At 37.8% G+C, this 13513-nt stretch overlaps 1 protein-coding gene across 1 annotated transcript in view; it reads left to right on the forward strand.

The window, feature by feature from the left end:
- LOC150075215 (organic cation/carnitine transporter 2-like) overlaps positions 1–13513 on the forward strand; it is a 30464-nt gene that overhangs the window by 15919 nt on the left and 1032 nt on the right. The window contains exons 5-9 of the mRNA XM_090389229.1: positions 779–905; positions 1448–1551; positions 2711–2925; positions 8060–8241; positions 10416–10591. Coding sequence (XP_090245355.1) covers positions 779–905; positions 1448–1551; positions 2711–2925; positions 8060–8241; positions 10416–10591 — 804 coding nt within the window. The remainder of the gene's footprint in view (positions 1–778; positions 906–1447; positions 1552–2710; positions 2926–8059; positions 8242–10415; positions 10592–13513) is intronic.

Raw genomic sequence — 13513 nt, forward strand, 5'->3', positions numbered from 1 at the left:
TTTCAATCACTTTTTTTTTCTTCATCCATTATCATTAACAAATTCCCTTAGGGGGCTTAGGTGTCAAAAATCTCCATTTTTCTTCTCTCCCCCCTAACACCGGACCTTTTATTTCACTCATTCGGAAAACAATTTTTTTTATTAAATAAATTAGTAGTGTATGCCCCCACCTTCCCCCTAAAATCGCAGAAATTTCATTTTTAATAAATAAATCAATTTTCTTGGATTTAATGACACCTAGAACACCCCTCAACTTGAAATATATCACCCAGTACTGTGACCATCAAGATTTAATAAAATTTTATACTGATTATTAAAAATTATTATTTTCATATAAATATTATAAATATAATAATTCTTATATTTCATATAAAAATTATTATATGAAAATAACAAAACAAAAAAAATGAGCAAAGAAAGCAATATTAATCAAGAATAAGTTTAAACGTATCAAAATTACAACCTGTAATCAACTTAAATTCTAACTTAACTAAAGTTCTTCCTCTGGACATGGGGGTTGCACTTATTTTGGCTTTTCCTCCCCCTTTTTAATATCGAATGACTTTTCAGCCTAAACCTTTGTCAGCATGTTGTTTACAATTAAGATATTAGAAATCCTCGTGTATATTAATGCAAGCTTACAATACTACTACTTTCTATTCCTTTCACTTTCCTTCTTTCCTCTGTGCATTGTTCCCCTTATAGTATTTGAAGATAATGATGTAAACTTTATGATTTCGTTTAAAAGCGTTAACTGACATAGCCATTCATTCACCAGGTTTATTCCCGAATCTTTGAGATGGATGATAACCAAAGGGCGTCACGAACAGGCTAAATGTGCCCTTAAAAAAATTGCAATCGTCAATGGAAAATGTATTCCAGATGGTTTCTTCGATAGTATAAAAGTAAGAAATATCTCTTAATATCACTATAATGTTGTAAAGTGATCAGATCTGAATTCCATTAAAGTTTTATAAAAATAATGTTTATATTATAAAGCGTATTTAATTTTTTAAATAACTACAACTATTATTAACCCGGCAGTGGTTTTGCCCCTGTTTGTTACAAAAACGGTAGTGCAACCTTGCTTTTACAACGAGTTTTACTGGTATTGAACTACTTTCAAACAAATGGCCTGGATTGAAGGTTAAACTCATATTTATTAATTCCTAGAAAACAATCATAAATTAAATAGTGTGCTTTACTTTGGAAAGGAATTTAAATCTAATTTATGATTATTATTTGGATAACTAGATTCCTTTTAGGATTACTCTAAGTGTACTCATACACTATGACTAAGTGATTATCCAAAAACGTGTTGTCTATTCACTTTACAATATCATAAAGAATACATTTAATTAAATTGCTAATTAGATATTTAATACCCTTTTTATCAATTTTCGTTATTATTCTTGTGAAACTTTTCTTTCTTTCCTTTTTTTTTTAGTTTCCCTTTGAAGACAGCGCCTGCATCAAGGAAAAAGTAACAGTTATCTGTCTTTTACGTAAACCTAACCTTAGAAAAATATTTCTTCTTACAAATTTGATATGGTAAGTATTTTAATCTATTTCTGTTAACTTATCAGAAAAAAGTTGCTTCATTGCATATCTGTCGATGATTTAAAGCGTATTGTAGTCGTGGGTAGAAAATAATTGTGGGGTGGGGAGAGATAAAGGGGGATGCAATGTGTGACAACATTTGACAATTCGGTATATCAATGCCAACATTGAATATAATGAATTATTAGAGAATTTAAAAGTCGCGGATATTATATAGGTCCTTACCCATCTTTGTGAAGATGAGTGATAGGCACGTCTAGCTCCGCCCACTGCTTCTCAGTGATTGGAAGATCTAGTCCTGGCAGCGACTAGAGCTTCCAACTGATTTTAAACCAGTGCCAAAAGGGAATAATCGAAAATTTTTACCCCTTTTACGCTGGTTTTATATCGGGGAAACAAAATTTCACATAGGAATAGATAACAAAACGTCATTTAATTTAAACCAAAATTGTGGTGATTAACAACCAATCACTGTGAGAAGTGGGAGGAGCTAGACATGCCTGTCACTTATTGTCTCAAAGATTCATGGGTAAGAACCTTGTACTGAAACCTAACCATTTTATACTATAAATATGAAGTAGCAACTATGCAAATATCCTTCAGCCTGCAGTATGATATTGAAAACGTGTTTTGAAAATAATGTATTCCTGTCTAATTATGAACTGAATGCTGTGTTTTTATTTTATTTATTTTTATTATTTAATTCCTGCTATATTCGTATGGCTGAATTACTGTATATTGGGCACCTCGAGGTCAGGTCGCGCAATTTAACACATCCTGCTTACATATTCCTTGTAAAATGGTCTTTCTAAGAACTGTTAAGGTCGTTTGTGGGAAACAACATAAACCACTATCATTAGACTTCACCTAATTATATTATTCATTTAGAAACAGAACCGCCCAGAATGTCAAAGTTCCTCAGAATGTCAAAGAGCGAAAATTTCAAAATGGCCAGGGGCCAACTTAAAAAAAATCTGGCGCAGAATGAGAAAATAAATATAAATATTATTATTATTTATAGTTATTATTCAAACTTGGAAAAGTATTTCTCCTCTCTTCGCTTTTAATAATATTTTGATTTCTTAAGTGACTAATTTATTAAAATATAAGTGTATGGATTGTTTACATCTTTTTCTTTTTCTAATTCTAGGATCCTTCTATCGTTGTGCTTTACTGGTGGCTATATATATGCTGCTACTGTCTCTGACAACCCATTCCTCATGATAACTATCAACTCTGCCATTGATATCGTATCAAATGCTATCGCTGACCGCTTGGCAATGAAATACGGCCGCAAAGCAACGACAGTAATAAACTGTTTCTTAGGTGGTTTGAGCTACTTCATATTCGCAATCATACCACCAGGTAAGGTAATTTGCATTTATTTTCATGCTAACCCGCCTTCGTGTTTAATAATAATAATAATATATATATATATATATATATATATATAGAAGCAATATGATTAGTATAAGACAAAGATACGATGCTCAGTACGTTCTACGTATTATTTCAATATTTGTAAAAGAATAAGATAAAAATTTACCTCAATATGATACGTAAAACACTTCCTAATGACACTCTCCAGCAAATGAACTCAAATTAATACAGTAATAAAATTAATTAAAAACAATTAAATTAAAACAAGTTCAACGCTCAGTTCTTTCCCCTTTTGCAACACAAATCAATGACTTTGTATACAACATATCTTGCAGTGATTGCGACTTGTCTTATCAGGGCTCGACTCGGTGTATGCTGGATGTGAGATTAAAACAGCACGCGTCTTCAGTCCGTGCTTCTCATTCAGCAGCGTCAGAATTGGCCTTTCATGCTATTAACGAAAACTGTACATTTTTATTCAATGAGGCCAAAATACATATGGTCGAACGTAATTATACTAGACTATTAAATGCAGAGTCCATATGTAATGTCCGACTGGTGGTGTTTCACTCGCATGGGTGAAGACAAATAATCTATTTAAGATTCCAACTCACACATACTTGGTAATTTCCATCCCTGTGATCAAGGTCGAAAAGCCCTGTCAGCTTCAGGAAGGGAAGTCTTTTTTTTTTTTTTTTTGGAAATTTGCGTTGAACTTGTTTTTATTTGTTAAATTGTTTTTAATCAATTTTATAAGATAACTAATTAGCGCTATTAATTTGCATTAATTTTATTTTCGTTTATTTGCTGGAGAGTGTCATTAGGAAGTGTTCTACGTATCATATTGAGGTAAATTTCTCTTATTCTTCTACAAATATATGGAAGCACTATATACAATCAAATCTCTACATAACGACCCCCATGTCGCTGTATCGATTATTCATAAAATAGCTTTAGGCTAATGAGAATTAGCCAGGACCAACCATAAAGGAGGACGTTAAAAAGAGGGTCGCTATAAAGAGCTTCGACTGTATATTTATACTCCGGCACGACCACCAGGTCAGTGGAGTTTACAGTAAATCATCGATACAAATGTTAATCTTATTTATCAGTCACGGGCTTGAACCCCGGTCCATTAGAAGAGCGCATGCTACTGCACTCACGCCCCTGACCACTCGGCTACCTTTAAATGTCTAATTTATTGGCATTAACAAAAATGCGGCGAGGTGGCATTTTAAATTAATATGTCTCTGTCTGTTGTAATTTGCATTGCTCTCGAAATGCAGTAGTATTCACGGCTTTTGTATCCAGGGGCCCCTTCTGACGAGATGGGATGCAACGTACGTCTATATTTTTTCTTCCTTGGTTTGTTTATCTTATATCTATTTTTATTTTGTGGTTGGTTTATTTGTGTCATTTTAGTAACATTTCACAACATTTTGTTAAATAGCACCGGTTCTAAATTTATTATTTATTGGCTTTTTAACTTTTTCTATATTTGCCTCATTAAATATTGTTAAAAAAAAAATTTAGACACATATTCCTACCATTACTACTTCTGTCTTCGTTATTTATGTGTTTCTTCGTATTCGATAAAATTTGTATTAGTTTTATCGTCGCGGGGCCCCCGAGTTCTGGAGGTGGGAAAGATAAATCTCCCTTCAAATGTCCACTTCGATATTGAGGTCCCCTCTGACTTCCATTTACGTGGTTGTTAATAACAAGAGACTGCGTTCATGTCGCCAGGGTTATTAACTTACTTGGCGGTCGTGAGTAATTTCCATTTGGCCCCATTCCCGGAAATGTCGTCTGCACAGTTACTCCCCCCCCACGTCATTATTTATAACCTTCAAAAGTTTACCTCGAGAAAGGTCAAGCTAAAGACGGATCTAAATTACATGACTGTCGAAATTGCTCATTTTAATTTAATAAACACTATATTAAATTAATATTAAGGTAACTAAATGAATACAGTAACGTAAGTTAATTTAACAGAAAGTGAAATAAATTAAATGTAATTTATATTATTGTGAATAACAGAGTAAGTCAAACATTAGCTTCACACGTTTGATGCATTATACACTGTGCTGCCACTTTATTAGGTACACCCCTGCTGTGCATACAAATGGTTTGTCCCACAACGTTACAAGTCACATGACCACAGTTGTGGGTATAAATGTAGCAGAACGACCTTTCTAGTATCAGTTAAGCATACAAACCGTAGCAAGAATGGAGAAAACGAGTGATCTAACAGACTTCGAAGGTGGCATGGTAGTAGGTGCAAGCATCTGAAACGGCAGTTCTGAACTTTTCACGCACCACAGTTTCAAGGGTGTATCGAGATGATTTTTTTTTTTTTTTTTGTAAGGTGTTCGTGCATCGGCTTCTGTGGCCATAATGCACCTCCCAAGGTTTTTGCACTACTCTGATCCAAGCCCGAGGCGGGATTCGAACCCACGAACTTTGCGTTGCCAAGCGGGTACTTTACCCACCCGGCTAGCCCGATCGGCATCGAGATGATGCAACGAACAGAAAACGTCCTCTCAACGGCACTCCTGTGGAAGAAAATCGCTTGTTGATGAGAGAGGTCAGAGGAGGATGGCTAGAATTGTGCAAGCAAACAGACGGACCTCAATGTCGCACATCACGTCAGAATACAACCTTGGTGCGCAGAACAAAATATCGCAACGGACCACTAGTCGCACTTTGTTGCGAATGGGCTACAACAGCCGACGGCCACATCGCGTACCTTTATTATCAATGAAGAACAAGAGAGCACGTCTCCTGTAGGCACAGCAACACCAGCACTGGACTATCGAGGATTGGAAAACAGTTGCTTGGTCTGATGAGTCAAAGTTCCTGGTGCATCGTGTTGATGGAAGGCTCAGAATTTGGCGAAAACATGAATCCATGGACCCGTCATGTCTGACGACTATGGAATGGTTCCAGGAACATGACAATACTTTTCTTTGAGCGCCTCCGTAGCATGTGGGCAGGAGCAGCAGTGCGTAGCACACGCTTCTTGATTAGACCGGGGTTCGAGCCCGTGACCACCAAATGCAGAGGATGCGGAAAGGTCAGAGAATGACCACCGCATATCCTCGGAGCAATATGGCCTTAGTTGCTAATACTCCTAAAAACCAAATAACAACAACTTTTCTTTGCTGCAGTGGCCCGCTCAAGTCTGTGGATCTCAATCCTATTGAACATCTCTAGAATGAGCTGGAAAGGGCTGTTCGCTGCTGGCCTTCCTCCATCGAATCTCAAGGAACTGCGTGACACACTGATGTCTGCATGGTACTCCGTTCCTGCACAACGTTTTCAGCATCTTGTTCAATCCATGCCTAGACGAATTCCGGCTCTTTTGAAGGCTAAAGGAGGCTCAACACGCTACTAATAAAGTAGCAGCACAGTGTAACTTTATTATGTTTACGTAAACGAAACATCACACTGGGAGAAAACCAGTAGAAACCAAAAGTTACAACAGTTTGGATCGAAGAACCCAGACTCAGTTCGAGTTCTGTATTTTTGCCTAGACTATCCTATCAGACTATAACCAGTCTATTTATCTGTCATCACTGCCTGGGACCACCTTCACAGGTTTCAGCCCGAAATGGACTTTGCTCACCCACGATTCACTCTCACTCTCACTCTCAGCACATTCAATTTTCTCAATGTCACCTTCAAGAATGGTTGGCAACCGTGGCATCTGGTGTACACCAGATTTCTCTAAAATTTTACATTTCTAAAAAATAGAATTACATATTATATTTTTTAAAAAAAAAGTAGTTTGGAGTACAATTTAAGGTAAATTCAATTTAGAGTTGGTGCTCTTGCTTCTTACTGTCTACATTAAGTATTTTATTTATGTGATTATAAATATCAGAAATTTGGCTTTCTTTTAGCCCCTGATTGCATTGATAGTACGCGACCTGTCTCCAAATCAATGCGAAATGAAACAGTTTAATATTCTTCCAAATCTCGCTTGCCAAACTGCAGTTCCAAAAGAGATGACAAATCATCTCCTACTCTGCACCACAGTTCCCGACAAGATTTCCTTTCTCTCCTTTGAATTTGGAAGTTGCTGCATTGACTGGAAGGCGCCCGTGTACTACCCACCTTATGGGCCTGTAATTTTTGGCTGTGCGGATATGCAGAAAACACATATCAACTTGAATGTCAAAGGAAGGACCTCGTGAGTAGCGTAATTGGCATATCACTGTCCTCCCCACACCGTGTAGGAAAGACCTGAGTTCGAATTCCGTCAATGACGCGAGGAAATTTTATGGGTCATTTTCAAAACGTGGCTAAATTATTAGATCTCAGGCGAGGATATCGTGTTTTTTTTTCTCCCGGAAACCCGAGTTTTGGGTCCAGAAAACAGCAAATCGACCACAGAACACATGCAATTTTACGAACATGTTATAAACAGAATCTCCTTCTCTTCTCTGTCTCAATATGGCATAAGTTGCTGATGTGTCTAAAACCCTACAACAACCAAAGGAAGTCAGTTGCGGGCTGATCTTATCAACTGTCAATTCCTTATCAACCAAATTATAAAATTTGCCCTTTCCTCCATTTCTTGAAATCCATCTTTATTTTCTTTTCCTGCAAGGCCACAAGCAACCTAACCACGACCCTGTAGAGATAGGGCATCTTAAAGTAGCAACAAAACTTCCCGATCACTTATTTCCAACAGTTAGACCATTTCGATACGACTTCCAGCGGCGCATGTCCCAATGGTAAACAATTCCTTGCCATATGCAAATCTTGTACTAATCCATTGAGTGGGCCTTCACTGAGAACACCTGATCGGTGGAGTTTTTCCGAATTATACGAACTATCTTTCATCTAACAAATGCCTTGCACTCTTTCTGCACCTTATATGTCACCATTTATGTTTACACTACAGCAGCGCCTCAGGCGGCTATTTCAGCAACCAATAACAAACGAGCGTGAAAAGTTCGACTTTATATTTACCACTGTCAGTACGCGTTCATTGTACTAAACGCATGTACAAAATGTTGTGAAGCTGCTTTTGACTTACTCTGTATAATTTTGTACCAATTAGAATATTTTATTGATGATATATCAAAATATTTCGATTTCTTATTATCAGATCACAAAGAGCTTGCTGTAGCTACTTTGATGTTGGGTCGTCTAGCGGTTACAGTGGGCTACAACGTCAACTATCTATATGCAGCCGAAGTCTATCCTACAGTGGTTCGAAACCAGGCACTGTCCGTAAGGCAGGCTTTCGGTTCGGTAGGAAATTTCATCAGTCCGCAAGTGGTGTTATTGGTAAGTAGTATCCGGTTTTGCCAATTGATTAAATTATCATCTTAAAGCTCTGGAATACTATGGTCGATAAACACAAGTTGTGAGCACGTCTGGTGTAGTATTTTCAGGCCTTCTTTGGAGACTTCACATGCAACTATCAATTGAGTTGTTAGGAAGGTATGATGCATGGTTACAACTGGTTTAGGACAATAAAACTGACCAAAAGACAAAGATATATGTTCAAATATACATTTCAGGAAAATTTATTTATTTATTTATTATTATATATCTGAAATTTATTAAATGTTCTCGATTCGCGCATAAAAGCCGTTATTTTTTGTTCTTTTTTAATCAGTACAAAATACAAGGGTGGATTAATAAGTAACGCACAATTACTCACACACACGCATGCATAAGGAAGAGGGAATTTATGATGTACACTTGTACTACTAATTACCCATTAACACACCTTAAAACACTTCTTTTGATATTTTTAGATCTGAAGATATGGATGGACAAAGTGACAGCAGTTTCTGGAAACGGTATGTGATGGAGTTCCTTTTCAAATCGGGTGATCAGCAGCACCATCCATTAACAACTCCTGGCAATCCATGGAAACCAGACAATTGATCGAAGTAATGTCCAGAGGTGGCTCCAACGGTTTCGGGAAGGTGATTTCGACATCAAGGACAAACTGAGAGCCGGAAAACCAATCTGTCACAAACAATGAAAAACGAAGAACTCAATGACCAACTCATTCGAAGTGACAGGTGCATAACCACTAGACAAGTGACGGACGCTGTGAAAATGTCAAAGGGAAGTTTAGACTATCGCCAACTGACGGATACGGAAAAATTTGTTCTCGATGGGTGCCTAAGCTGCTCAAAAGATGATGGCTGCAAGGAAAGAGATCTGTGAAGATCTGGAGAGGTTTGGTGCTGGAGGTCCTGAGTGCTTTAAAGGGATTGCCACATGTAATGAAACAGGGCTCTTCCATTATGACCCACAAAACCAAACGACAATCCATGAAATGGGTACACCCGACATCACCCGTAAACGAAAAGTCAGATCATCAACAAAACTTATGGTCACCTTTTTCTAGAATCAAAATGGCATCATTTTTATCGATTTCTTGGAAAGTCGAACAACCATCAAAGAAAGATATTGCTTTCCTGTATAACCTTAATCGATCTCTGAAAACCAAAAGACCTGAACTGAACCGGCAGGACATCAAGTTTCTTCAGGATAAGGCAAGGCCGCACATAGCACAGATGACACTGTCAAAGAAAAGATCGCCCAGCTGGAGTGGAGCATAATACCTCACCCACCCTATAGCCCTGACCTCGCACCATTAGATTTTTTTTGTTTGGTAGACTGCGTGGTAAGGTGTTTTAGAATGATATGGAACTCATTTCTGACATTAAACGTTGGTATAAACGTTAGCCTCCTGATTTTTATCAAACTGCATTCACTACCTGGAAAGAACGCTACAGAAAATGCAGCGAGTGTGGTGGGTCTTGCATTGAGAGATATTTTCACAGAGTTGAAGGACTGTATTTTATGTATGTGAAGTATGATTACAATATCTCAGAGAATAAATATGTTACTGCTTATAGACTATTGGACTCACCCTTGTACATAAATCATGAATTATTATTATTTGTTAGTATATTAATCACAGAAAAAACGTTAAATGCGTATTATATGTCAAAAACTAAGGTCATATCCGAAATCCTACAAAGATCCGATTAATCTTTGGATCCATTCCTACAGGAGTGAATCCAAAGATTAATCGGTAGTTCATTAATAGGACCGACTTCCTTGGGCATTCCAAAATTCATTCTAATACTATTTTTTGAATATTAATCCTCATTTATAAAGATGGATACTCAAGACTCCAATAATGGTGCTGCAACATACTGATGAATAATAAATGATGGCCTAAAGAGAGAAGGTATTTTGTGAAGGAAACGTTCAAAGTTTGATTAAATCCACATTTAATTTTAATTAAATTTAACTTTAAATCTAATTCATAATGGTTTCTCACACATCTGAAAGAGGGCGCAATTAACATATCGGCTATTAACACAAAACCGTATTATATACTGTCGTTACCATAGTAACTGATTTAACCCATAAAACTAGCACGTGGCATTCAAACTGTTAAATAAATACTCCTATTATTTTATTTTTAGGCTGTCTACGCTCGGTATCTTCCACTCATGGTGTTTGGAATATTTTCTGCCTTGGCATCGGGGATAATGTTGTGTCTTCCAGAAACACTCGATCAGAGTTTACCTGAAACCCTTGAAGACGGAGAGGCTCTTGGCGAAGATACGTCCTTTTCAATTCCATGCTTCTGGAATAAAAGGTAATCCCTTTACAACGAATACCGTTCTAAAGGAATTTGTAAAAGATAAATGAACGAAAATTTTACTATAAAGTATTTCCAGGTCTCGACCAACTTCCTTTATTAATAATACTCTAAATTTCGTTTGAGCACAATAATTCTGACAAAAGGTTCAGTGCAATGAATTATTTTCAAAGGCTTTTAGAGCATTAGCAACTAAGGCCATATTGCTCCGGGGATATCCATGCTAATGAAATTCTTGTATATGATTGACAAAACCCCCATGACCTGCTGTGGCAGCCTGTCTGCACTGCTCATAAAACGTCATATCTCACTGCACAATTGCTCCCAGGTCTTTTTCATTTTCTACCGCCCCTAAGCATAGTACCACACTGTTGGTACGTTCCTCTGGGATTACTTCTACCCATATGCAGTACTTTGCATTTGTCAATGTTAAACTTCAGTTGCCACTTCTCAACCCATCTGTCCAAATATTTTAGATCCTGTTGTAGTAGCACACTGCCATTAATGTCATTAACAACCCTGCCAACCTTTGTATCATCTGCAAACTTCGATACGAAACCTGATATACCTTCATCACTATCATTGAGAAATATGCAAAACTGATAAAATAAAAATTGATAAATATACAACAGTGGACCCAACACCGAACCCTGTGGGACTCCATTAATAAAATTAGTTCACGAAGAGCAACGTCCATTTATTACCACTCTGTCTTCTTCCACTTAACCACTGTTTTATCCATTTGGCAACTTACCCTTAAATACCATTCTGCTTCAATTTGTACAGTAGCCTTCCATGCCAACACTGTCAAAGGTTTCCTGAAATCCAAGTATATGATATCGAAATTATTTTTTGCATCCAGTTCCTTTGTAACCACATCATAATATCCTATCAAATTTGTTAGACAAGACTTTCCCTTAAAAAACCCATGCTGTGTATGAATTATTGCTGCAGTCTTGTCTAGATGATCCTGCAATGCACCAGTGACAATTATTTTACACGGAACAGATGTTAAACTAACTGGTCTGTAATTACTCGTGTCACCCTTCGATCCCCCTTTGTGAATTGGGCATACATGTGCATATCTCCAGTGCGTGGGGACTTTCCCTGAGTCCAAGGATGCCCTCATAATTATGGCTAAGGGTTTGCTTAGTTCCTTTGCCGCCTCCTTTAATATAACCGGATAGATCCCATCTATCCCAAATTCTATCCAGAGTTTTGGTTCTGTTTTGTAAAAGGATATAGAGTCCTTATACTGGATCAAGTATTTTTTAGGGACTTTAATACAAGTTTTATCCCAGATAGATGTAAGTAAAATAACTGAAGTACAGTATACATTTTAGATGTCTTCAGAAAATCAAGAAATAGGATTATAGTTCTCAAATATTCCTTCAGTGGCATGTTGCGCAGGTATATCAAGGACTGGAAATTAGTGAAATAATGAGCACTTAAATCCTGCTTTGTGTGTAATCTGCCTTTAATTTCTTAAAGAATTACAGATTATTCTCAAATGTTTCGTGCTATTTCATGCATACCACTTATTTATGGACCCTTGTAATTCTGTCCTTAAAACGCCATCAGTTAGACATAATTTCATTTTATGACATACCAATACGTATTTGATATGTGAGGCTGATGTTTCTTCTCACACATGGGCGACTTAGTCGGCCTCTGGCGAGGGTCGCACGGTTTTTTCTTTTCAAAACTTCGGTTTTTCATCTAGTAAAAACGTTTATCGGCAATAGAATACGATGAATTATGAATTATGGGTCTTTCACAACGTGGCCGAATTAGTTGGTCTCAGGCAAAGGTAACATGGTTTTTCTTTCCGGAAACTAGGGTTTTTGGTCACGCAAACATGTAGATCGCCCACAGAACGAACGAAATTTACAGACAATATACACTGTGCTGCCACTTCATTAGGTACATCTCTGCTATGCACACAAATGGTTTGTCCCACAACGTTACAAGTCACATGACCACAGTTATGGATATAAACGCAGCAGAACAACCTTTCTAGTACCTGTTAAGCGTACAAACCGTAGCAAGAATGGGGAAAAGGAGTGATCTAACGGACTTCGAACGTGGCATGGTAGTAGGTGCAAGGCACGCTGGACAAAGCATCTCTGAAACGGCAGTTCTAAACTTTTTACGTACCACAGTTTCAAGGGTGTATCGAGAATGGTGCAACGAACAGAAAACATCCTCTCAATCGCACTCCTGTGGAAGAAAATCGCTTGTTGATGAGAGAGGTCAGAGGAGGATGGCTAGAATTGTGGAAACAAACAGACGGGCCACAATGTCGCACATCACGTAAGAATACAACCTTGGTGGGTAGAACAAAATATCGCAACGGACCACTAGTCGCACTCTGTCGCGAATAGGCTACAACAGCCGACGGCCACATCGCGTACCTTTGTTATCAATGAAGAACAAGAGAGCACGCCTCCTGGGTGCACAGCAACACTAGCACTGGACTATCGAGAATTGCAAAACAGTTGCTTGGTCTGACGAATCGAAGTTCCTTGTACATCGTATTGATGGAAAGCTCAGAATTTGGCGAAAACAACATGAATCCATGGTCCCGTCATGTCTGACGACTACTGTGCAAGGTGGTATGGGCAGTGTTATGATGTGGGGAATGTTTTCTTGGCACACGTTGGGCCCATTGATACTCACAGATTCACATCTGAATGCCACATCGTTGCAGACCAATTGCATCCGTTCATGTTAACAGTTTATCCTCAGTCAGATGGTTACTTCCAGCAGGATAATCCGCCGGTGCACAAAGCCCGAATCACTATGGAATGGTTCCAGGAACATGACAATGAATTTTCTTTGTTGCAGTAGTCCGCTCAGTCCACGGATCTCGATCCTATTGAACATCTTTGGGATGAGCTAGAAAGGGCTGTTCGCTGC

Source organism: Mastigoproctus giganteus, chromosome 14 (assembly GCF_048544385.1).
Source record: "Mastigoproctus giganteus isolate SK-2022 chromosome 14, ASM4854438v1, whole genome shotgun sequence".
Classification (NCBI taxonomy): domain Eukaryota; kingdom Metazoa; phylum Arthropoda; class Arachnida; order Uropygi; family Thelyphonidae; genus Mastigoproctus; species Mastigoproctus giganteus.